General features: G+C 45.1%; 1 protein-coding gene across 5 annotated transcripts in view; it reads right to left on the minus strand.

Annotated features, from left to right (window-relative positions):
• Positions 1 to 27241, minus strand: part of CAPZB (capping actin protein of muscle Z-line subunit beta) — a 66622-nt gene that overhangs the window by 31775 nt on the left and 7606 nt on the right. For 3 of the 5 annotated variants that reach the window (XM_064678896.1, XM_064678893.1, XM_064678892.1), the window contains one exon: positions 10115 to 10204. In XM_064678896.1, the coding sequence (XP_064534966.1) occupies positions 10115 to 10204 (90 nt within the window). Of the gene's footprint in view, positions 1 to 10114; positions 10205 to 25311; positions 25452 to 27241 lie in introns of those variants that run through there. The other 2 variants (XM_064678895.1, XM_064678894.1) reach the window with 2 other exon arrangements.

The raw sequence follows: 27241 nt of genomic DNA on the forward strand, positions 1-27241 counted from the left end.
TGATAATCAAAGGAAGCAGGGACATATAAACCAATGCAATTGTGAAAGACCAAAAAACCCACAAATAGCAAATGACAGAACAAGCCGTAGCTGCCCCATCCCTGGAAGCGTCCAAGGCCAGCTTGGACGGGGCTTGCAGCAACCCGGGCTAGTGGGAGGTGTCCTTGCTCATGGCAGGGGGTGGAACCACATGAGATTTAAGGTTCCTTCCAACCCAAACCATTCCATGATTCTAAGATATGGCCAGCAAGGAATGCAACACCTGACCCACACAATCACTCTGTAAACATATAAAAAATAAGAGGCAAAGCAAGACATGGTTGGTAAAGTTACCAACAGTACTGAAAAAGCTGAAATATTAGTTTGAGCACTGTTACTTTGGTCTCTATACACTGTAACATGGTAAGAGGGGGACCTGGAGAGCCCAGAGAGATCAGTGTTCAGATACAGCTCAATGCTCTCTGAGAACTTCATCACTTGATACCTGGAGCCCTGGCTGAAGCAGCCTCAAAACACCTTCACTGGTAAATACAAGTGGACAGGAAGCAGCAGCTTTTCAGGAAATCCTTCCTTTTCCTGCAAACAGACAGCCCTGATATTCCCCAGAGCTGATCCAGATCAGCAGTGTCGTGGCACAAGTTCAGTGAAACGATGTCTCTGTGAGCCCATCTGGATCCACTTTGTCCCTTCCTTCTCTTCCCCATCAACCATTAATTTGGGGCTGACTCTTCAGGCCCACAAGAACACTGCTCCAATTTTGGGTGCAACAAAACCAGCCCCACAGCACCTGAGCAGTGAGAGCTGTGCTCCAGCCTGTTCCCAGGGGTGATCAGAGGGATATATCCCTTCCTCCCGGCTGCTCCTTGCCCAGGAGCCCCTCAGCACAGAGAGAAGTGTCCAGGAACACTCTGACCTGTGTTTGGGATGAGTAATCACGATGAAAACAGAACTGGGGGAAAAGGGGCATTTCCCTCAGGTTCTGTTTCCATTTCATTTCCTTGAGAATCCCTCCATTACATGTGTGGGGAGGGAGCACCAGAGGTCTCGCTGTGCAATTCCTCAATCCCAAACATACACACAAAGCATTTTCACAAGAAACCCCAAACTCGAGGCAGAGTCAACTCCCCTGCAGAAAAGCTGAATTTACAACCCTTACAAAAACCCCACACAAATAACTTTTAGATTTAATTTTCTTTTAAGAACAGCACATGCCCAGTGTGGAGTTTCCAACATGGCTCAGCAGGAGAGCACAATTCCATATGGACTAGAAGGAATCAAACACATTGTTTTTAAGGTGCAATCTACTGAATTTCCACGCTAAACTTATCTCTGGATGGTTTGGCAACAAATATTCCTGAGTAGGGTCACTTTCCCAATTTCTAAGGGCTGTGGTTATTCTTATAGCCCTAACAGTGAGTGCATTATGTCATACACTTCCTAGAATATAATACTGCAGTGTATTATAATCCTCCATTGTAACAAGCAGCTCTATATCCACTGTCTCCTTGGTACAGACACTCTACAGGACTCCAGGAAATCTATCATTTTCTCCTTCTTTCACAATAAAACCCACTCATCTACTTTGGAAATATTAGAAAATTTCAACAGTATTTTTTCAAAAAACTAGATATTCCAGCTGATGGAAGGACTTGTGTAATTCTAATTATTGGAAAAGCATCCAAGTCTGGCATGGTTACCCCAAGAACATAATTTTTATATAATTTCTTACATCAACTTCCAACAGCTGCTGTACTTCCTAAGAAGGAATTTACAAGATTTATGCGCTCTTTACTCTGGGAAACTGCTTACAAGGCAAAGGCAGGAATTTGAACAAGGTAATTTGCAGCTTTAAACACTTCAGCTCCATGTTCATGAGGCTGATTCATCTCCATGTCAAGTATTGAATCTTCTTAAAGCATTTAAATGACTGTTGTGCACAGTCAGACTCTTGCAGAATTCAGTTTATCTTCTGATCCCAGCAGAGACAACTCTGTTTAGAAGGCAACTGATCCTCAGCCTGAAACAGTGGATTTGCATTGTTAACTGTTCTTACCAAGCTGCTTCTGTGTTAACTGAAGAGCCAAAATGCACTTAAGTGCCTGAGTACTTGTCTCCAACAGGGAATTTTGACTCAAATTTAGAAACGTAAGAATTAACCCACTCCTCAGGCCAAGCTGAAATGCCCAAGCAGTGATTTTGTCCAATTCATCACCACACTATAAATAAATGGCACTGCAATGCTAACACTGGAGGGATGAGGGTTGTTTTATAAGCAAAGACTGGGCTCCCATCTTTGTTTTGACACAAGTTTTTCCCATTCTCATAGGTGGAAGATCAAATGCAGAATACAATCTGCAGCTGGTATCTTTAGTCAGAGGTTACATTAATGTAATTTGGTCCTCTGGGCCCCAACACAGCTGTGTTTCCCCAAATCAGCTCTTGACCATCTCCTCTGGTGGCTGTGTGTGTAGTTACAAAGTGAGACCACCCTCAAGGTAAATCAGAAGAGAAAAAAGAAGGGTCTCTGGGGGTCCAGCCTGGAAGGAACAGCAGCAGCATTCAGAAGCAACAGGGCACTGTGCTTGTGGGATATTATTTTCCAAGGAGACATACAATGGATGTGTAGTACAGAGGAAGGAAAACCTGAGTGAGAAGTGAGTGCAGCGCACTCTGCTATGTGTTCAACAAGGATTCTCTTGTCCTGGGTAACATTAGTCTCCAGCAGAGCTACCCAGGTATGTGGACAGTGTTTTAATTAAGTCAACTGCTCTGCTATCAAGACAAATAATCACTTGTGCCAAAGCGGAAACCCTACACTTTTTGGAGTTGCTGACCTCAGTCATTCCTTCTTAACTCATCTTGTGGTTAAAGGAATTTATTAGCAACTGAACAATTGGTTTTGGATTGTTTTTTAAAATACGACCAAAAAAAAAAAAATCTATAGAGGAAAGAGGAAAACACTTCAGCTCTCCATGTCTCACACACTCCCTGTCCTTGCTTTGATCAGGCTGAATTACATCAAATTCTGCACCTTACACACTCGGGACAGTTAATATTCTGGCTTAGTAGCCACTCAACAAATACACTCAGGTCGTTGCTTTCTTCTAGAGCTTTGACTGAAATGAGTCATATCTACCATTGAAACAGCAACATTGCCAGTGTGACAGTCCTTGGAAATAGTCTTTTCCTTTCAGAGCCAGAAGGAACAAGGGAAAACAGCTTCAAACTGAAAGTAGGTTTAGATTGGAAATTAGGAAGAAATCCCTCTCTGTGAGGGGGGTGAGGCCCTGGCACAGGTTGCCCAGAGAAGCTGTGGCTGCCCCTGGATCCCTGGAAGTGTCCAAGGCCAGGTTCAGAATGGGGCTTGGAGCAACCTGGGCTACTGGAAGGTGTCCCTGCCCATGGCAGGGGGTGGAATGAGATGGTCTTGAAGGTCCCTTCAACCCAAACAGTTCTATAATTCTGGGAAGATGAAGCAAACTTCAAGAGATAAGCAAGAAATCACTCAGATCCATCTGTGTTTTGAATCTGCATCTGCAACATGCAGGTATCTGATCAAGCATGGGTTGAGAGCAGTTTTTAATTAAAAGCCACATCCCAATAGGAAAGCCAGTATTTCAATTGCATGTGAACTTTTAACATTAAAGAAGGACAGAACCACTGCTCCCGGCACTTGGGGAAACTGCTCCAACACAAGGAAGAGCCCATGGAAGTGCCCTGGTGCTTCTGCAAAATAACCCTTCTGGCACACAACCCACCTTCAGCTCAGATTCTTCCCCTCTGGGTCGGCATGTAGTAAAATATTACTACAATTTTTCTGAGTCATTCCACAGCCTCAGAATTTCCTGTTCCTGCTGAACACAGACCCGGCCTAACGGATGTTGCGGAAACTCAAGAAGGAAGCCTGGCTCCACTCAGCTTGGGCCTAAAACCACTAGTAAAGTCACTCCCACAAATCCACACATCGCTAAATCTTAATTTGATCCATCATATGTCCAAAGGCCACACGATCATCAAGCTTTGTTTATTAAATGACACTTAAATGGACTTTTGTGTTCAAGACCAGATGTAATTGATGCTGGAAACAGCTCAGCTTGATTCTTGGATTCGCAGTGAATTCCAGCACTGCAAGAATTAGCAAAACCAAAATTAAACCAATCAGCTTTTCTGGAAAAAGACAAGCATTAACAAGGTTGCAGACCCAGGTCTGTCTAGTTAGAGATGTCATAGCAAAGATGTCATATTAATTACAGAATGTTTTTAATTCAGCTCGAGGAACTACATTTAAAAAGGTGACAACCGTTCATGAAACGGGATCCTTGGCTTTCTTCCTGTGATTTCCTGGATAAAATAGGGCTTTTGCTGGATTCCCCATTCGGAGAAACAAAAGGCAGCCATCTGGCAGGCCCAGCCAGAGTGCCCTGGACGGTGACTGGTGACCCGCAGATGAAGGCTCCTGTATCTCATTACCAGGCCCCAGTCCCAGGAGCCATCACAGCGTATCAATACCTTGGGAAGTCCTGACTATTTATGTCAAGAGCCCAGCTGGTGTTGGAGATATCCTTCAATTGTTTCTGGATATGCCGGGCATACTCTCTTCAGCAGTGTTTCTGTATATCAGCTTTCGTCCTCCTCTCATCCTCAACCGTAGTTAGGTAGGTTTGTAACTAGGATCCACTCTCACCAAGTGATCCTCACACACATTCCCTTCAAAAGATATTTAAAAATACATTTTAAGGGCCTCTCTAATACCAGCAGTGCAGTGGTAGGAGCCAGGAAGACAAAAAGGCTTAAAAATAGAAAGAGTAAGTGATGTGAAGCCAGAATTGAAATTGCCTTTTCCAATCTCATGCCAGTAAGTGGGGCTGCTAGCTCTAAGCCAAGCACTACATTAACAATTTATATATATTAATTGCTATCTCAAATCACCATCAAGATATCCAGAGGTAATCTTTGCTAGCTGGAAAAGCTCCTGCTTACGGCCATTCACCAAATGAAAAAACTGGCTCCAAACCACCATAAATTTATTCAGGGAGCCAGAGCCCCTTTCTTTAGCCAGTAATCCTTATGTTAGAAACCCGACTGCCGGTGGCTGGGAGCCCATCCCACAGGTCAGCAAGCCCAGGGAGAACAGCAGCCTCAGCTTTGAGTCCACAGGGCTGTCAATGCACTTCTACCATCTTCTTTTTCAGCTTCCACTGGGTCTGATTTTTTTTTTAAACATCTCCCACCCTCACTAGACATTGAGCTGGGCATCTGCATTCAATTATTTTATCTCTCTCCTCGATGCCACACACTGCTCAGGCTCTTGGACTCCAAATACAAAAAGCTACAGTCACATTCTCATGTTCTTTATGGTCTGTGCAGCCCAAGCAATGCAGTTTGCTTGGGAATAAATTCTCTAACTTCATATATCTTCACTCACTAAAGGCATACAAGCAGATTTGGAACTTGTCTGTGGGCAAGCAAGGTCCTGATTCGTGTTCAAATATTTCAAAATCATAAGTTTATACATTTTAAGATTCATCACACTTGGATTTTCTAAAAAGCAACATATTCTCCTAAAAATACTTCAGCATTCTCCTGCGATGAGAAAGCAGAGCTGATCACCTCCCAGATCTTTAATTGCAAACAGAGCCTTGAAAAATAACCAGTTAAGTTACTGATGCTGTGTCTTTGAAGGAGTCTCGCTTTAGTTCTTCCATGACTGCATTAATTGGTTGTGTTCTTCAAGAAAGCTTTCACTTTTGGGAATGAGTGTTATTTCAATACCAGTCTTACTGGGAAAAGAGAGGAACAAAGTTGTGGCTGTCAGCAAATCCCACTCTCCTGGTGTACCTGCTTGTCCTTTTTGGGAGGATGATTCCCTGTCCCCACTCCATGCCAGCCATCTGATTGTCCCAAGTCAGCTAGATATTCCATCTAATTTATATTATACACACCCAGGCAAATGTCCAAATTAAACAGTCAGCAGGAATTTGTAGTTGCAAAAGGAGCCTGCTTAACTTTTACCAAGATTGAGAGCACATCAACTTCCACATTCAAGTCAAAGCCATCCAGGCAATCCCGTCACAGATCCATTATTTGCTGCACGTGGCTCATGAGCATAATAAATCCACTTTGCACCTTTTCCAAGATGCAGCCCTCTGTGACACCTCAGGGAAGGTGTTTGCAGAACGTACCCCAAAAGGATTCTGGAGGTTGCAACCCCGCCTATCACTCACCCACCCACTATGTGCTCCCAAGGTGTCCTAGGAAGGGATCCTCCACAGCAGCACTGTCCAAAAGCTGATCCCTTCTTTGGGGTTTCTTTTGGAGAGAACACAGCTGAAAATACTGGGGGCTGAGTTACTGTACAACTGATCTTAAGAGAAAGGAAGCAGGAGGACGATTCCCTTGGACTGTTCTGATCTTCCAGGATAAACTGTTGGGCCACTCAGAAGTGAACCCTACCAGACTCCTTCCTTCAGCTTCATGTCACTGCAGTGTGACCTCCATGACCCAAACAAAACCTCACTCTTACTGACATCAAGAAACACTTCCATCCAGAGAACATCCTCACATTCTCCTTTCAGCAAGGGATGAGAACAGATGTGATTCCCAGCTGACTTCCATGAGAATCACAGTGCAATGACAGCAGCAACTCCTGGGCAATGCAAGGCAATAAGGAGGTGACACAGAATTTACGTGACACAATTAAGATCGATGTTCCAATTCCATCATTTAGGTTGGAAAAGACCTCCAGGATCACCAAGATCAACTTTTGATCTGAAGCATCCTCACAAACCCATTTAAGAACAGTGTGATCACCTTCCTCTCTCCTATGGAAACTGCCTTACAGCTCGGACCTGGCCCAGAGGTAGATGCTCCAAGGCTCCCAGTTTGCAGAGGAGCTCTATGAAAAATTATTCTAATTTAAATTAGTTGTCCTTAAAAGGATACATGCCTACACCAAACTTTTTCTGTAGAGATTTTGAACTCCTTCGAAGTTGTGCATCCTGACAGCCTCGGAGCAGTGTATTTACAAATAATGACTAATTGAATACCAAGCAGAGCATTCCATGCCAAGGCCCATTTCCAGCACAGCTTCTTTCAGGCAGGACTTCAGGAGAGCTGTGACTGACAAGCTCTCTAATGAACTCTAATTGAAGACCCGACAGCCCGAAAAACGCAACAACAGATGTGGTGAAAGGGCAAACCACAAACTGTTCTGCTAATGAATGAAAAGTGTCTGGGCTGATGAGGGCCAGTGACCCAAAAATTCTCTTTTTCCACCCACCCTTTTCCTTCATGTTCAAGTTTGGACCGTTTCCCTTGTCAGCACAACACTTGGGGGCAGTCCTGGACAGTCCTGCACACACTCCATGTATTCAGATGGACGCCAAGATGCTATTTAATGAAAAAATAGCAGCAGAACATGGCTTTGCTGGAGTAAGAGGGACTTCAGGGAGAGAACTCAGTGTGGTTATCCCTCCCAGCAGAAATACCAGCCTAGGAGTGGTTTTAAACTGCCAGAGTGGTTTTAAACTGTTAGATGGGCTATTGGGAAGAAACCCCTCCCTTAGAGGGTTGGGAGGCCCTGGCACAGGTTGCCCAGAGAAGCTGTGGCTGCCCCAGCCCTGGAAGTGTTCAAGGCCAGGTTGGACGGGGCTTGGAGCAACCTGGGCTGGTGGAAGGTGTCCTGCCCATGGCAGGGGGTGGGATGAGATGGGCTTCAAGAACCCTCCCAACCAAAGTCATTCTGGGATTCTATGGAGATTCTCACTGTATAAGTTTCGGAAAATCTTTTACATACAAAAACATTTCTAAGTCATCTTCTCTCCTTTCAATGGATCTTAAGCAAGTAGCAAATCCTCAGTCTGAAGATCAAGTCCTATAAAAAGACTATGGCAAACTGAGCTGCAAGCAGATTTCAAGTGATAACCTAAACTTCCCACCAAAAAATTGACACAAGCCTCTGCTTCACATGTACTGCAGCAAGGCAGTGTAATGAAGCAAGGAAACCCAGCACAAGGAAACCCAGAAATCAGGGTTTATCTTTTATAATTCTATCCCAAGTTTAATAAACCCGCTCATGCTCGTAGTGCATTCGAAGTCTGACCTTTTACTTCAAGGAGATTATTGTCTGGTAATGGTACAGGAAACAGAATTAAAACATCAGCTGTAACGGTTTGGATGAAATTTTCCAAAAAAGGTCAAAAAACTATTTGCTTGAGTCTGGCTTATGATGTTTTTGGAACTATTACAGGTGGCAGAGCATACACTGCTCTTGCCTGAGCAGTGTAGACTTCAGGAGGTCAGGCTGAGAGTGGCTGCAGAACAGGTCTACATATGTCTCAACAATAAAGAAATCAGACTGGATTTAACAAATTATTTCATCTCTACCCCAGAGAAGGGACTGCAATGACTGGGAATCACACAGACCTTCTAACAAGCATCAAACCAGTCTGGTTCATGTTACACTTGCAATATGAAAAGAAGCCCAGCAAGCGTGTTGCTGATGGAAAGCATGTAGAGCACTAATGAGCACCATCCAAAAGTAATTCCAACATTTAGAGGTACCCAGCAATTTTCTGAGTCATTAAAAACCCTTATAGCAATTACACAGTCAAGCTTCCCATGGCTCCCCAAACAACTCCTTCTTTTGAATGGTCCTGGGGAGCTGCTCAAACCCTGATATCATCCAGTCCTCCCAGTTTCATCAGAAAGCCAACCATGTCCCACCAGATCATACCTGTGATTTAGTTACTTGTGTCCTACCTCCAGCAACACCCACAAAAGTGATGCTTTAGGTTGCCAAGAGTTTTCATGGCACAGATGTAGGCAATTACTGAATGGTTTCAAGAAAGAGGAATAATCCCTTCCTGCAGGGAATAATATCTTTCCTGACCCCCAGAGCTTTCTTACCTGTGCCTTGGCTTATGTAAGTAAAAGAAGTACTTAGACTTTGATAAATTTAAGTCAGTCACAACTTTTGACCATAGTTTACCAACACCAGCTTCAGAACCATTTAGGAACAGACCTCTCCAACCAAACTTTTACCTGGTGAGCAGCTGCTCTTCTGCACACAGAGATGACAAATAGCTCAGACACAATTTAAACCATTTAATTAAGAGGCACTAATTCAAATAGCTGCTATGTGCAGCACCATCAGATTTTGAGAGTCTTTCAGGCAAGGTTTGTCACTATCACACAAGATTCTGACCTGCAACAGAAAAGGGATGTAGTTCTCACTGGAGATAAGCTTTTAGCTTAATTCAAAGGTCTAACAGTCCTGTTCCAGCCTCAATGTTCTGTCTGCACAAATTTAGAAGCTTAGGTCAGAAATAAGCCATGTATTTAGACTGGACAATAGAAACAAGTTTTCCCAATTGTAGGTTCTGTACCGATTTAATCCATATTTCATTAATACCTTCAGTTACTCCAGAGGCAACTGTGCCACACACAGTTTTAAGAGAGAGTTGTCAATTACAACTCTCGGCAATTACAGCCCAAATGTACATCACAGAATGTGCAACTAAATCCTGTGCAACTTGTAATGAGCCTAGAAATCCTTTTTGTTTTCTTCACTAGCATTTTATAGGAGAACAAAAGTTCCAGGACAAGCAGTAAAACAGGTCTTGGGCATAAGATGGTTGGGTTTTTTTGACACTGGACTGAAGTATACTTGATAGAGCATAAATTATAACTAGATTTGGGTGTTCTCCAGATCCCTATAGTGTTCTGACACATTCTCAGAAGTGTCTTTGAAGGGCGTGGGGTGGCACGGCCACTGCTCCTCCTACAGCTCCACACAGGCAGGTTGTTTATCAGGAGATAATACCCAGGTACCAGTGCCTGCCTCAACCCTGTTCCAAGTTTAAACAGCAGCCTCCAACCTGGTCATAAGTTCATCAAGAGAGCTGCTAATGACCCTTCATCCCAAAGTGTCCCTGCACACACAACCTGTTGGCTTGCCCAGAATAAACATGTAGATTCCTGACATTGCTCAGACAATTGTTTGTTCAACCTTGGCAAAAGACAAGGGGACAAACCAACCACCACACCTCCGAGATGTTCTTGCATACCAGACCTTTGTCACAGCCACTTCTTGGGCACAGCATCCAATACTCACCAAGTCAATGAGGTCACTGAGATTCTTCTCTATCTGCTGTGGAGGCAGACGCCTCATCAAATCCAAGGCACAATCCAGCTGCTGGTCACTCTGCAGGGACAAGAACATACATCCCTGTCACCACGTGTACAGGTAACATATCAAATCCCACACACACACAAGAACTTGCTGACTCCTCTGATACAGGATACAGTTCCTAGTCCTAAGCAGCAGCATGGTTTGCATTAATACAAATAAAATTCAGTACATTTGATCATGGATTATTGACTTGTGATTTAACACCATGCAGCTGATGGAAAGGACTCTGGTCCTTACCAAAAACTGCTTCCAATATTTGTGTGTTTAATGTGCTGTTTTTACACACTATCCCAACAATAACCTGGGCAGGGAACTGAAAGTTCCTTCTCCCAAAGCACATTTAACATTTCCTGATTTGCACTGATCAGCTTGAGATAACCAGTATCCAAGACAAACTCTACTCCAATACAGAGCTCTATCTCTCTCTCCCTCCTTCAGCTTTATCAGGAAACCAGAATGAAACATACAGCATGATCTACTATTTCTTTCTTCCTACAAAACACACACCAAAAGTTCCCTGTATCTGAGACCAGGGACTTCAGTTATTTAGAGAAATCACAGCAACTTTCTCCTCAGAGGGCTCATTGCAGCAGTTCTCACACCAATTCTGATACACAAAAACCACCCTTAAACTTCACTTCGGAGTCAGAAAATGTGCCCCAGACATTACCATAGACACTTGATGAGTTGAGCCATGATCCTGGCATAAGCTTTAGCTTCCTTTTCACCAAGACATACAAACAGACACTTTCCTGCTGGCCTAACAGCACCCAAAATCTGCACAAGTTCCTTTGATCACAGGTCAGGTGAAGCACAGCCAGTTTGTTTTCACTGCTTCTCCCCTCCCTTTTCTCTTTGCCATTTCTGGCCACCCATACACAACAAGCTCAGCTTTAATTTCACCTCCTGTGCTCTGCCAAGCCCCAAAAGATTTATTTAAAAACAGCTTCAGTACCAAAACAGTTCCATTATAACATTATTCAAAGTAGCAGCCCCCAGGACAGGGAGAAACAGCAAGCAAAGCTTCCTGCAATTAAGCTATGCCTTAGGAATGAGGAAAGGAGGGAGTGCTCAGTTTAGTGGACACCCATAAAGGTACTGCCCATTCACCAGCAAAAGATAAATATTTACAGCCTGGGTTGGGGAGATCATATATTTGTTTCTCATCCAGCTCATGTTATAGGACATCAGCTTTGCAAAATGTTCCAGCTCTGCAGTTAGGCATCATCTCCCATACATCTGCCCAGCTCCTGCAGCCAAGCCCAGGCAGGGGATTTCTCCCCAAGTATTGTCTTTATCTCCTGTTATCTCTTATGTCCAGGAAGGAAAGCTGGCACATGGTCACAAGGTCACGCTCCTCACTTGTGGATCGTGGGAACACTTACAGAAGTGCTCCATTCTCCTCTGCCAGCTGGAATTGCTTAATAGACCAAAAAGCCTAGGGAAGGATGTTAAAAACCACCAGTAAAGCTGCAACTCCAGTAGTTTACAGTGAGGCAAATTTGAAATAAATACACTGAATGAAGGAGAATCTGTATTTGTAGTGTTTATGGACTAACCAAGAGAACTTGGCCTGACCATTTTTATACCAATATATTCAATAACAGCAGTAAAATGACATAAGCAAGACTGTTTAAGGCAGAGATTCTCAAAGGGGGTCAGACTCAGCTGGCAATGGAAAAACAAAAATATCCAAGCAAATACTAACAGTGTATTTTCCTGGTATCGAGGAGGTAAAACCATGGCTGAGCAGCAGCCCTCTCCAGTTTCTTGCAGAGCATTTAGGTAATTGAACAGCTTGCCAACGGATCTCCTAAAGCACCAAAATAAAGGCAGGGTCTGCTGTAGTTCTGTCCCTAAATCCATGGGTACACTGTCACTTTAATCCAGCATAAATCTGGCTGAATGGTCAAGAAGACAGCACAAAGACAGATTAGAGAGCAAAGTGGTACTTTAGGGTATTGGATACATCTGGTATAAGAATTGAAATGGTAATTCTTTTGCTTCTGGTTCTTTCACTGCAGGGGAAATGAAGGTTTAAAAACCAGGTGTGTGTCAAACACATCCTTTGGTTCCACACCTGTGCCCAGATGAAGGACATGGAATAGATGGAGGCACTTAACACACAGAGGGACAGGAACCACATCCAAGGTGCCAGAACCAGCAGCACACAGTTCCCTGATTTTAGGGAAGGTGAACGCTCCCAGGGATGTGCTGCCACTGCAGTTTTGAGAGTTGCACATTATTAGTGGCACTTAAACCCCGCCACAACCTGTGTGAGAAGAAGGTGCTCTTTGGGAATTCAGGACATACGTCTCCCACCTCACCAGAGCTGACCTCACTTACTTAACTTCACCTGTTCCAGACTTCCACTTGCTTAATGCTCTTGTAAAATCATGTAGTGAAGACCAGGTTTATAACAGACCTCCAGACAAAACACTTCCACGGAATTTTTGCCTTTGGATATGGAGAGGCTTATAAACCCCTGCTCACTGAGCAGGTGATCAGACAGGCTGTCTCCAGGCTGGGCTGCTCTCAAAGCCAAGCTCTTTGAGGTTACTGGACTTAATGAGCTTCGTGTTTACTTGATATGAGGTCGTTTTCCACCATTCCTGTTTCATCCAGCCCAGAACTCCTGTGGAGGAGCAGGGAGTTCAGACAGAAAGTTTAAATGAAGTTTTATTACAGCTGAAGTCACTGAAGGATTTAGAGATCACAGGAGTCTCAAAGACTGAAAACATTAGCTTAGTTGAAACCTCTTTAATAAGCTTCCTCTAAAGATGTTTGACTATCTAGAATCTCCACTTAAGCACCTGCTACAGCATTCCCATGGTACTACCACAGGGAAAAAGGTTATGTCTATAGTTATGTTTCCTTTGCCTGCATTTCCTCTTCAGTTTCTTTGCTGTGTTTAGCTTATTTCCAAAAAAGAAACCCTCTGACAACAGCCACAGGTCCCTGGCCATTTAGGCACACTGTGCTAAAGCTCAAATCAGAAAAAATAGTGCTTAAAGGTAAAATGTGCATTTGCACAGGGGCATAGCTGTATACTTTAATTTAAAGGCTGAGTACGGGCAGATGTCATTCAACGCAGAAAACACAAATTAAAAAAAAACAACAGGAAGTCACTATAGGTACAGAAATCACAAAAACTGAAACAGGCAAAAAGCTGAACTTTCTTTTAAAAATTCCAACAGGAAAAAAGCTGAACTTCCTTTTGACTCACACTCATGAAGTGTCCTAAACCACAGAGCTCCTTGGGCTGAGGGGGACAGGGCACAGGAATATCCCTGGCAGGAAGGGACTGTGCTGATATCAGGAAACAGGAGCTGACCCAACACTGCACAAACCTGTGAGCAAACAGCTTCGTCTGCAGCTGCCATAGCCCATGGCACCAAACCCACTCTGCAGACCAGGCACTAAGCCACCCCATGCCTGCGGAGCCTTGTGCACAGAACTGACACCTGATAAAGTTCTCACACCCCAAGACACACATCTAGAGCCTTTCTAGCACCAGCATCGCTGGCAGAACCAGTAACACCTCACACAAGTGACACTTGTTTACTCTTTTCAACAGACACCAGCACTCTGAGGAGTTACTACAAGTATTTTGCACTTTTAAATGTCTTTACAGAGGCATTTCACTGTACACACATGGAGAAATTCACAGGCTTTATTCCCAGCTTTTGACAGCTCTTTGTTGCCGGTTCCCTGACTTAACTTATATTCCATGTTTTCAGAGGGTTTACACAAACCTGCAACTCTCCCGATCTGAAGCCTTTCCAATTCAAGGCACGTTAAAGACTTCAGTTAAAGCTCCCAGCCTTCCAGTCAGCAGGAATTTGCTCCCATTTATCACAAAGCCCTGTGGATTTAATTCCCTGGCCTTCACACCTTTGTTGGGATAGATCCTGCTCATCTGACTGTGTTATTGCTGATAATAAACAGAGTTGGGCAGTGTCTTCAAAATGAAACCCAGGCTAGTTTCACTTCTGTGTTGTGTTTCTGTATTAATTCTACTCAGAGGTAACTCCTGAGGTGAGGTAGCTCAGTGCTACAGCAGTGGCAGCTTCTCCAAATTTAGCCCTTTCTGGGAAATAAGCCACTTGGGCCACCAAATCTTTTCCACCAGCAAACCCAATACAACACTTCTACTCCAGGCATGAATGTGCTACCAACCCCCTTTTCCATCAGTGATGCCAGCTGAGAACAACTAGGTGACCTAAAAATTACTGCAGTAATTAAGATTAAGGTGAAAAGGCCACACAGCTGATGTAACAGATAAAACAAAGGTTTTTGAGATGCTTCACACACAAGTTTTGCTCAAGGCTGGCATCTGAAGGGTTATTTATCCAAGTTTAAAGTACAAGGTGGCATCTCAATGTTCAGAGAACAGACATAAAATAAAAACCTGAAGAGACACCACAATTAGAACATGTGCTCAATTTGATGCAATTTGGAGCAATCACACATCAGATCACTTTGATCAATGGTCAGTTTACAGGCAAAGTATCTTCCTTCATTAACTCTGGGCCAGAAGTACACAACCAGCAAATGACTGTCTTTCCTTCCTTTCATGCTCTAGACATACCCCAGATTGTAAATCATATTATTTCCTGTCAGTTCTCCCAACAGGAATGTCTGACTAATGTTTTGGCTTTGTGGTACTACAACACTAAGTTTTTTTAACTAAACACATACCCAGCTTCCCCTCCTGCTTGTCATTTTAATCCCTGCCAACTTCCAGAGCTCCAAAGGCAGAAGACTCCCTTTTCCAATTACACAATAGGATAATATTACTGCTTAAAGCTGTAGCAAAGGGTTGAATTATTGTAACCCTTGGGTAATAAAAAGTACAGTAGTATGTTAGGTTGCAGAGTTCCCTTCTCAGCTGTCAGCATTCACTTTTTAGGATGTGAGACGGGAAGGGGAATAACTGTCTGACCTAGGAAACCCCAGAGAAGTTCTGCACTTATGACATTTCCATCAGCTGCACGTTTTCCTTGCAATCTGTTTTTCTACATTTGTTTTCCCTTGACTATTAACCCTCCTCTGGCAGATCCTATCTAAACCCATTTGTAATGAACTCATAAATCAGGGCTCCGTGACACTAAGGTGTGCTGGGGGGAGAAAAAGCAATTGCACACTTAAGAACCAATCAAAGGCAATAAAACCTGAAGACAGTCATAAAAGGTCAAAGATTATTAAAAGAACAAGACACTGATGCAGACTTCATCCTCCTTCTGTTGAGCTACATTTACCTTTGTCTTTTTTGTTTGGATGGGATCCAGTGGCTTTTATTATCTCAGACACTTCTGACCACGTTGTGTGTTCAGTAACACGTCCAGCCCAATTTGCTGCGGTCAAGACCAAACTTGGTGACACTGCTCGTTCCACGAATACCAAGTGAGAAGGATTAAAGATTAAAATAAAAGCAAGAAGTGATGGAGCGGAAGGCTTTAGCAGAAGCTGCTGTACTGTCTCCCCCAGCTCCCCCGTAATCTGTATTTATTTACAGAGCAATTGTACAAGTCACGTCACAGCTTTTGAGTCAGCAAATCCTCCTCGGAGACGTTCTCCTGCACAACATTATTTGTTTCATTCTGCTCTGAAATAACTTTTAAATACAACTGAGCACACAGCAGCACCAGCCCCAGTTACTGACTGAAAACACTTTTACAGCTTGTTTTCTAAATTCAAGCCAGTTGTACGCACTGCAAATGCACCTGCAAGCTTGCCAAAAAATGAGGGGTCTACTCTAAACAGCTTTTGTTTCACATTGCTCCAGAAAGCAACACACAAACTTCAGACAGACAAGAGCTCATGAGGGATCTCTTCTTTAAAGAGGTTCTCTGGGAATGAGGAACTCCCACATCTGCTCCGAAGGCTTACGCAGGGGAACTAAAATAATCTATGGGAAGGAGAGCAAGTGAGGCAGCTTAACCTTCTTGGCACCAGCTGCTGACACTGGATACTTCTCACCATTTTGGGTTGATAGCACAACTATGGCAAGGCCTGGACAGATTAAAGGAGTAGCAATGAGCTTCTAGGAGCAGCTACCAAAGAGATCTCCTCCAGACAAGCTCAATGATCAGTGTTTGCCAGATCCTTGTTTGTGCTTTACCTTGAGGGAGTTCTTCCAAGCACCCTTTCAATAAGATGTTGGATCTGACTTCCCTCCCTCATTCCTACCTCCAAACCATGCCAGCATTGTTCTCTGTCTATAGCACATTACCCGACATCCCAACCCAGCTCTAAAACAATTATCAAGTGAGTTATAACACACGGAAGGCATTTCCAGCCACGAGCTTCTAAATAACCCAGAGCTGCCTGCAGCTTAATCTCATGGAACAACTTGTCAAAACATTTTACATCTGTGGAGAAGAAACTACAACCTCTGATAGTCTGGAGCAGGGCACTTGCCCGTAATTCTCTAATTGCTTGAGAAGTGAGAATCCAGCAGCTCCAGGAGTACATTGTGCCCGATGAAGTTCCTGTTACCACATCCACAAAGGTGCACAGCACATAGCAAAAAGATTACATTTCCTTGGCACCTCCTTCCTAGCAAGGATGCATTTCCAGATGGCACCTATTTGCATATTTGATACTTTCAAAACTAATTTACCATTTATTGCCTTAATTTATATAAATCCAATGCAAGTCTCCATCACCTCTCCAAGGAAAAGAGCCACCACTCACAAACAGAAGAGCAGGATGGACCAGCACCAAGGATTTCTGGGAACAGCTATTCATCTGACCTTTTGCCAGGATCACTAATGATTTCTACACCAGCATTTGTCTTCTGGGTAACAGAAACAATGCTTTATTTATTAAACTTGTCATTGAACGTGACAATGCAATTTACTGGCTTTTATCTGGTGCCAAGCATAAAGTTTGCAAAAAGTCATTTCCCAATAAATTGTGGCAGGGAGTGACTATGCAATGTTAGCCCCATATGAAAGAGGAAAGTGGGGGCTGCAGAGGAAAGTTGCACAGATTGCAAAAAGCATCTCTAACTTTCGATAAATGGGATTGAAACACTCAAGTTGACTGTAGAACTGACCAACTTTGCTAATAAGATTTAATTAGATGTTACTGCCCAACAGGATTTCTTTCCTCATTTTAAGTCTGGTTTTAACCAAAAATAACATATTATTAGATCTAACTACAGATAAAAAATCTTAGCTAAACAAAATGGAAATAACCTGTTAGAGCACAGCACTGAGACAAGACCTTGTCCTAGTTTTGCAAACACTTCATTAGGAAGCTGCAACATGCTGCAAAGGGTTTCACTACCAGGAGAGCTGTTGAGTGTGTACATACCCCAAAATACAGACACCCACAGGAGCTTTACTGGCAGTAAAACCACTCAGTAATACCTAATGCATCAGGTAACATCAGGTAACTCAATATTTCCTTGTGGCTGAGTTCAACACTGTACTTCAACGATTTTCTGCAGCTTCACAAACCCTTTGGCACATCTGAAGGGGTTGTGCAGTCAAGCCTTGCTTTCTAAGAACTGCGCCCCCCACCTCCCGCCCACGTCCTTCCCCCCTGCCTGCTCACCCTGACTCACAGGATGCAGCAGATCTGTGCCCATGCACAGGAAATCCTCACAGGATCCTTCTCCTGACCCTGGAAGAGCTCTAATGCAACCTACCCCTGCAGGATCCCTCTGGCCAGCTCTGAGCTTCAACCCTGCAGGTGGATCCCAAATTACTGATTAATGATTTCTCATCCCCATCCTCCCACTCCATTACTTCGTTCTTCCTCTGTAAACATACGAACTGGGTTAGTTCAGGCTCTGAAATCAGCCCATGCAGCATGGCTGTGTTGGTTCACAAGTCTGATGACCTGGTTTTCACACTATCTTCCTGCCTTCCATTCAAATATTCCTGAGGAGCCACCCAAATCCGTCCCTAAGGAAGGTCTGCTTAATTTTTATGGAGGGCAATTCTTGTATTTTTTAAATTGAAACCACAATTACTACAAATACAGCAGCTCTTGAGATTCAGCGCTGCGATTTGCCACCCTGGCCATCTGCAAATGTGTCGTTTGTGATGCTTTCTTTTAATCCTGTTAATGCTCAATGACCTTTTCAAAATGCTCTTTTATTCTTGGTTCATGTTCCAATAAGCCCGGCCACAAAAGTTCTGGAACTGCTCAATTGAAATGGAAAGGTTTTTTCTTGCAGAAACAGCCAAGTTCGGCAAGTTGGTCCCAGCTTGACAGATCCAGGTTCTCCTTCCAGTCTATGTTGTCTATGTTGTTCTATGAGGAATTACATCAAAAAAAAATGAGAAAAGGCACATAGTTAGGGCAGAAGGGGGCACATGATGTATTACCAAGGTGACAGTAACCATCGCATGCTCATGACAGGACAACTGACGCACACTGAACGGCCCAAATGCAGGATGGTGCTGTGTCCCAGCCTCTCAGAGCTGCAGCTGCCCGGCTCTACGTGCAAACTCAGCATTTTGCTGTCCTGGAGGCTGGTAGCCAGGGTTGTAAATTCATGAGATTACTCTGGCAAGTAACCGGATGCCTGGCAAGGCAGGGAGGACACACAGGGGATCTCTCATCAGCCTCATCCTGAGCATTCTCCCATTACCTAAAAGGTCAAAAAAGTAGGTTAATATGCCTTTTGCCTGGGTCTTCCACCAAGTACTTTGCTGACTGTCCTGCAAAGCTCCCAACAGCCCAGTTTTGCCCCAGGAATCCAAGTTTTAAACTAGGAAGCTCATAGTTTTACATACACACAGGCCATAGGAATACCATACCTCCAGTTAACAACATATTCATGCTTCCCAGAATTCCTTCCCTTGACATAATTCCCAGATTTGCCTGTTCTTGAAGTCTTGCCATGCTTTCCTTGCCACTGCTGACCTGCCCTCAATTGCACCTGCAGAAAGGCAGTGTGGGATCCAACCCCACAGATAATTCTGCAAAACTTTTAATAAATTCAAGCAGTAGAGACACTTTCTGCATGAGCAGAGCTCCATCTGGTATGTGCCACCTTCAACCCATGTTAGATTTCTCCTTCACTCTAATATGAAGTTAATAGTTATTCCATTTGGCCAGTTCTTCACCTCATCAAGCTCTGGAATAGCCCTGCCCGGACTCATGGCTGCTGAAGCGGTGTTTGACCACCCAGTGGAGCACTGTCAATGCTAAGCCAAGATTACAGCCAAACCTCTCTGTGATGACCCCTAAACGTGCAGGGTGACAGCACTCAGTAGATAAATACAGCTTTAACTGCTGTGGTCAGCACAGTGCAGCTGATATTTTACCTCATTCTTCCATTTCATGGCTCTCTCCTCCTTTGAATTAACTCACCGAAAGCCCCATCTCTTGTTTCTGGAGCCGGTCTCAGGTTGCAGCCCAGGCTCACAGCCAGACCCCCACCATCTGGGCAGGCAGAAGCTTTTTAAATCCTGATCTTTACCAAAGCAAAAATGACCAGGGAAGGCAGGTAACAGGACATCACTTTCAAACTCAGCAGTTTGTCTAATCAAAAAGACAGAAAGTATCACCTGAAGAAATGCAAACAAAATTCCCTGAAAAAATAAGGAGTATTTTATTTATGGTGGCTTTAGGCAACCACTAAACTTCTGTCTTCAGTGCAGTCTCAACCCTTTTTCCTTCCACACAAAATCCTCTTAAGTGCTGTTTTCAGTCTTGTTTCAGCTGATGCTGCTAAAATTGTGAGATCCTGAGTTCTGCTTTCGCCCAGGCTGGTAACCCTCCCACTTTGCAACAAGGACGTGATTGAAATTCCAAGTCAGTGCACCAGGAAAGAACTCAGCTCCACTTTCTGTAACAAAAAGTCATGGAGGACATTCTCCTTAGACTCAGGGACACGGCCCTGGCAAGGACAAGCTCTGCAGCATGGCTGCAAACACCTGGAGTCCTGTCCCAAGAGCTTAAATCCAGAGTCAGGACTCCTAAACCAACCCTGCAATGAAAATACTACAGGTACACTGATGAAATATACGGTTTAATTTGCATAGAGCAAGAACAAAGTAGGTAATTTATCAGCAGAGCAGCCAGATAAGTCAAAGGCCTGCAAATCCATTCCCAGTTCTTCAACCCAACTTGAAAGGTGCAGCACAAAGAGTATGAGCTCAAAGCAAGTTGAGTGTTTCCTCCCAAACCCTTGAAAAGGGAGGGAGGGCAAAACACCAGCACCAGATAACACAAGGAAATTAATCTCCTGGTTGATGCCAAGTCTCAGGCCATCACTCCAGGAAACACAGCACGAGATATTACCTAATGCAACTAAAGTCATTCTAAATAGAAGTCTATTTGGGGCACAAATAAGGAATAGATCCTGTTTTCAATTCCTCACTCAAAGCTGGGCTGTACCTAAAAATTCAGGAGAAGGAGAGGATTCCATTGCATCTGGCATTACTCAGACAGCACCTGTTCTGGGAAATTATATTTTAATTAGAGAACAAGCAAAGCCCCTTCCTCAAGTACACCGTGTTTTCTCTCCATGATAAATTCCTTCAGCTCAACTAACGGGGAAACATCTTTAAAACTTACTCAACCCATATTCCCCCTTGTGCCCCACAAAGGAAGTCTCAAAAGGTCATCTGTGTTTCATCTACCACTTCCCAAGACAACCTGTTTGGAGGCAATCAGGATTAATAAGTGATTTCTGGCCACTGGACAAGGTCCAGATGACAGGAACCCTGAATTATTGAAACTCAAGTAAGTCACAACAGCTCAACACTCTCCAGTGGTTCAGTTACAGCTCTCAGCCAGGTACCTACACAGAGTATTTGGTCAATTCTCACATTAAAGTCAACATGAACCCCTCAGTCAAGGACTATTAAATAATTAAGAAGGCATCACACAAAAGATGAAGAAAAAAATCAGTTTATACTCTGGTTTAAAGTGGCCACACCTCCACTGTACTGCCCAGAGTTCTTGATCTTTATGTTCTAATTAACACAACCATTCAGAAAACAAAATGTGGGGTAAAGCCCAGCTAGAGAGAGCAGGAAGCTTGGGAAAAGCTTATACTGGTCAGATGTATTAATTGCTCCTTCAAGGATGAAACCTCAGTGGTTAAAGAAATTCAAATTTGAAATCCCATGTTTTTAAGTGAGTTTTTTTTCACTCTTATTCCAGGAAGTGGCAAAGGATTAGGAAAAACTGAAGGGTAAACATGCTTTGGACTTTGTGCATTAAGGAGAGAGACAAAGATTTACTTGGTTGAGGGTTTTTTAAACTCTTCAGGACTCCTTGCATGACTCAGTGGGAAAGCAGGAAATTTCATGCCCTTTGTAAATCACTGTATAAAGTGATTGAATAAAAAAATATCGATAAAAACAGAAGATCAACATCATTTTGAGTATCTCCTTTGCCTGAAAAAAAAAATAAATCCTTAAACCACATTGAATTAAAGCAGGGTAGAAAAACAGGGCTTAGCATGGATGGAGCTCTGAGCAGCCTGGTCTAGTGGAAGGTGTCCCTGCCCATGGAAGGGGTTGGACTATAGGGCCTTTTAAGGTCCTTCCAACCCAAACTACCCTGTGATTCTATAGCCCTAAACTCCAGCTTATGCTGCCTGCACAGGCACCTTTCACTTCTCCAGCAAAATTGCCCTCTTCAGCAGGCACTAAAGTACCGTTGTATTTCACTTTGAGGAAGCTCTACCACCGTCTGCACCAGCTCAAGGGGGAAAATCCCAACAAAACGCTTCTCTACAAGTTTACTTAGCAGGGTAAGGAGCTATTTGGACTTGACCAAATATCCCCTTAAAGGGCAGACAGGAGAATAAACACAAGCACTGGTACTGCACAGCAAGTCTGCAGTCTTTATTTATTTATTTAGATATTTATTATCTAAATTATTATAGACCATCTGGGTATAAACTGGAGTTTTAAGGCTTTGGGGTGACCTAATTGTGGACTTTCAGTACCTGAAGGAGCTGACAGGAAAGATGGAGAGAGACTGTTTACAAGGGCCTGGAGTGACAGAACAAGGGGGAATGGCTTCCCACTGACAGAGAGTAGGGTTAGATGGGATATTGGGAAGAAATTCTTCCCTGGGAGGGGCTGAGGCCCTGGCACAGGTTGCCCAGAGAAGCTGTGGCTGCCCCATCCCTGGAATTGTCCAAGGCCAGGTTGGACGGAGCTTGGAGCAGCCTGGGCTGGTGGAAGGTGTCCATGCCCATGGCAGGGGTTGGCACTGGATGGGCTTTAAGGTCCCTTCCAACCCAAACCATTCTGGGATTCAATGATCCATCAAAGCCAAACTGGCCCAGTACAGAGCACTGGGGAGCACTGCATGATGATGCGCAACTCCGAGTTCCCCAGACATCCTTCGCACAGGGAAGTCAAGGGAAGGAAGGAAAGTAAAACTGACAGCTGTGGAAGCAGAAACTGAATAGGGCAGCAATGTCTCCTTCCCAAAGAAAGTCATTTCTCAACTCAACTACAGTAATAAAGACTAAAAATAGGCATTCAAAAGAGCTGAGCTGCACTTTCATTTTGTTTCACTCCCAGATGTCAACTAGTCCCATATCAGCACATATATTTACCATATGAGGAAATCCTGTTTGAACAACTTCAACTTGTGAATGCTTTTCCTTCCCTACTGAACCACAAGATTAAGCATCAGTGCAATGGCAGTATTCCCTATCCCACTGATATCCTCTGTCTTGATTATTTTGGGAATTTGCCGTTTAGGACAACATTTAGCTAAGGTCACACTCTTGGCTTGGCTAATAAAACAGACTCCACAAAACAGCTGAAGTTGGTGTTTCTTAGAAGGCACAAGGTGCAAAGGACTTGCTGTGGACACTGAAAACATCTCCTGAGCTCTCACACATGGGAGGTGTCAAAACAGACACAGCCAGGTTAGAGATGGGCTGATTCCAGACAAACAACCCCTTCCCTGAAAAACAGTGTGACTCTGAGCAGCTCCTGAGGTTTGTGTGCTGCGTGCCACTGTCACACCACACACTCTGGGCCATGTCTCTGCACTTCTCAGCTGCCTCAAAAATCCTACAAGGATAATGCCAGCCAGCACTACACAAGACAGACTGACTTTATGGTTGATTGAATCATATATTTTCCTAAAATTGTCCTCCTTTTCCTCAACAGTTGCATAGTAGAAGAAATCCCTGCTAACGTAATCACACCAGTTTATGTAACCCTGGAAAAAGGGTTTTATTTTTTACAAAGAGTAACTGGATTCCATCCATTCATAGCCCACAACTCCAGAAATCTCAGTAGATCCACTCTCCCAAGTCCTGCTTTCCCTGAACAGTGCATTTTGTTTATTTTTAGCTCAGAAGACACATCCATCCAGGCAGTTTTCAAGCTTCATATGCTGCCCTGCCCTGTTTCACTGAGCACCTGACTGAAATGTGGACACAGTTCCAAGTTCTCCCTTCAGCTCCCTGGGAGCACAGACTTGAAACAAAGGTTCCCATCTTTGCTCTGCACAGATATTGGTAACCCTGTGGTACCCTGTGGTACCAAGAAGGTGTTTGACCCAATATGCTGCACCACACCAGCTGCTCCCAGCTGTTCTCTGCAATGAAAGGGCCATTTCATCATTTTAATGATCCATTTCTGTATCCTCGCCTCAGACTGCTAAAATTAGAGATCTTGGAAGCACCCGAAAGTCTGGGTTTGCACTTGAGTTGAAACTGGAAGCTGCAGGTTCTTCCCTGAAGTCCACTCAATATTGGAAATCACCACATGCTGTTGGAAGTTCTGATCAAATTTCTCCTGCCGTGATCTCCATGACTAAACATGAAAATATCAGAAGGCAGTATAAGCTTTTAACACTCAGGAAATTTCCAAAGGATTTGTGCTCTACTTCTTTCAAAAGACTGGCACAGTTACACTGAAACCCTGACTGCAGGTTTTATATCCCCTTAAGGAAGTCGGTACCACCACTGTTATGTTACTTGAGGCTTCCTTGTTTTCCTTGCCCTCTTCTCCTGTGAGGAATTTTGCCATGGCAGAAGTCAGGATAGTCTGCTGGAATCCCAATTTCAAATTCCACAGTCAGGTCTCACACTTAGAGATTTCACTGCGTTAAAATAAGCTACACAACTGCAATAAGATGCTCCCTCCTGTCAGAAGTCAGATACAGCACCTGAACCAATGAGAGGAGCAGAACTTTGATCTCCACTCTTCTTCACCTTTCACCTGACACTAAATATCTTTATCCTGCATGATACAGGTGGCAAAAAACATACAAGCACTGACTCTGAAATTCTTATGGTTGAAGGTATTAAGTCAAGGATCACACTTGTTTGGTTAACACCATTTGTATTGCTGGGCTCAGGGTTGTTCTTCTACAAACTAAATACATTTGAACATTCTGAAATTGTTATGCTGGAAAACCTGAACTATAAATTTCTAAACAGCATAAGGTGATGTGATTTCCTACAAGTGATTCCATCCATGAGGAGGCTGTGGAAAAGCCCCTGTCCACGAATTCAGGGAAGGGCCTGGGCAGCCCCCATTTTATCCCTGCCCTGGCTCGGAGCCGATGGAATCTGCTCCCTCCACACAGCACCAAATTCAAAGGTTTGTGCCCTGGGCTAATCCAGGAAACACACGGCGGGATGGAGATTATTCTACATGGCTGAGGAAACTGGAGGTTCTCCGTGGGGGAAGGAAAGTTCTGAGCCCGGTGGAGGAGCAGGCTGCAGCACCCCCTGTTCCGGCTGCGCTGGCTTTCCTGTATTTCGCAGCTTCCATGAGCTCCCAGCACAGCGAATAGCCATCCCTCTTCCCGACGGGGAGAGAGAATTTGAATTTAAGCACAGCAGCAACAGTGGATGGGCCCAGCAATATCCCGGGCGGTACCAGCCGCCGCCAAAGCGGAACCACTCCCGCCGGGATTCCACAGCCTTCCCTCCGGGAATACCGCCCGGGACAGGGCGCAAGGACCGGGCAGCGGCGCACCGGGCGGGCCCTGCCGAGATGAGGCCCTCCCGCCCCCCAGGCCCCGGCAGCACCGCCCGTCCCTCCGTTCCCCGCTCCCTCCTCGCCGCCCCGGGGGAAGGCCGGGCGAGGTCCCCCGGTGCGCGGCGGCGGTGCGGGCGCGGGTGGCGCGGCGCGGTGCCGGCGCGGTGCCGCTCTCACCATGTCGGCGGGGCGGGTGCGCGGGGCGGTAGAACGGCGGCGCCTCCCGGTCCGTCGCTGTCGCTGAGAGGCCGCGGCCCGTCCGCTGCTTCCGCCGCCGCCCGGCCGGGAACATCCGGGTCAGCGCCGGCCCCGCCCCACGCCCGCTCCACCAATCAGCGCGCGACTCGCCGGCCATCGCCAAGTATGGAGCGCGGCGGGGCGGGAGGAGCCATTGCCGCGGGGAGGGGGGGGCGGGAGGAGCCATTGCCTGGCGGGGGGGGAGAAGGGAGGGCGGCACTAAGTGCCGCGCGGAATTGCGATAGGCGGCCAATCACGGGCGGGGCGGGGCCAGGGGCGGGGCCTGGCGGGGGCGCGCCCCCAGCGCGGGCCCGGCCGTCAGTCGGTGCCGGAGCGTCCGCGCTGCAGCGCCTGCGGCCCTTGAAACGCACTCAGATGACCCTTAGGGCTAAACGAAGGCAGACGCCAGCTCCGTAGCAACGTGTAGCAACCGCACCAGCGCTTAGAATTGGGCTTTACAGAGGTAAACTGGACTTCACACGTCACTGCTGGTGCTGCCTGTAATGCATCCGCCAGCTCTGAAGTGACACGGAAAAACAATCAGCCTCCGGCTGCTTAAGGCCAGGGATAATTAGTTTGAAAAGGAAGTGTTCGGCGTTCTCTGGAAATTCAGCAAGCAGGTGCCTGCTGGAAGCTGCGCAGATGCTGACATAGGTTGATGCCCTCAGGGCTCAGGCAGCTCTGATAGGGATCACAGAATCACAGAATATTTAGGGTTGGAAGGGACATCTGGAGGTCATCTGGTCCAACCCACCTGCCAAGGCAAGGTGACCTGGAGGTGACCTGGAGCAGGATTCCAAATACAAGACAGAAATCAGGGTTTATGAGCAGATAAAACATTTCTACTTTGCTCAAGCTGTCCCAAAATAAACATTTTTTTCTGTTACTGGACTAATTCACATTTCAGTGATCTCAGGTAAGACATCCTGACTCCAGATTCCTGATTTGTGCTCAGTGTGGACCTGGGAATGTTAGAGCTACAACACAGCCAGTTACCCCAGGAAAGCGCTGGATTTGCTATGCACCACCTTCCTCTGCAGCTCTTTTGGAACAATTCTGCTCGTGTTTCACCACAGTTTTGGCACCAGGACCCCAAGAACCTTCCACTGGTACTCTCTGCACTGCAGACTTGGCTGTGGTGAGCCAAAAGTCCTTCCATTATTCCGTTTACGTCCCTTGGTTTGCTGTAGAAGCTGGAAATGCTGACACCAGGAGTCACACTTGGCTTTTCCCTTGGAGATGACACTGTGGAACATCCTCCCCACAGGAGGTGACCAAGATGGACTCAGACAGGTGTTTATGGCTCAGTTCTATCAGATACCAAACAGGACCTTGTAGGAGATAACAGCTCTGACAGCTCCTTAACTTAACAGGCCAAACCAGCCACAGCTTTCCATTTGAAAAGGACAACCCCAGTTTCTAGGGAAGGGAACTGCTTGGACATGGATCCAGTTACAACAGCTTGAGACAGAACTGTAAAACATGACTTTGCACGACCACATGCAGACCTAGCAGCTCTCACCGGTGTTCTTAGTGCAGGAACAAAATGAACCCAGGAAGGAAAGGAGAGAAAACAGGAGAATGATCTCAGGATAAACAGGAGCTTTACTGCTTCAGAGAAACACAAAAACGCATTGAACTCCATCAATAACCACTACCAAATAAACCCAGAGGTGGGAGATGACCTTGCAATGTCTAGTGGAGCAGCCACATGACCTCAGAAGGCTCAAGCGCCTCCAAATTCCCTTCTTTGCCCCTGCTCCTCAGCCGAACCTCCTAAACCCCAGTTTGTAAGATGCAGCAATCCCAAGCGGTTCCTATTTTGTAATCCCCAGATCCTCCTCCAGTCCTTATGTTCCCTCAGAGCTGC

The sequence above is a fragment of the Pseudopipra pipra genome, chromosome 22, assembly GCF_036250125.1.
Source record: "Pseudopipra pipra isolate bDixPip1 chromosome 22, bDixPip1.hap1, whole genome shotgun sequence".
NCBI lineage: Eukaryota > Metazoa > Chordata > Aves > Passeriformes > Pipridae > Pseudopipra > Pseudopipra pipra.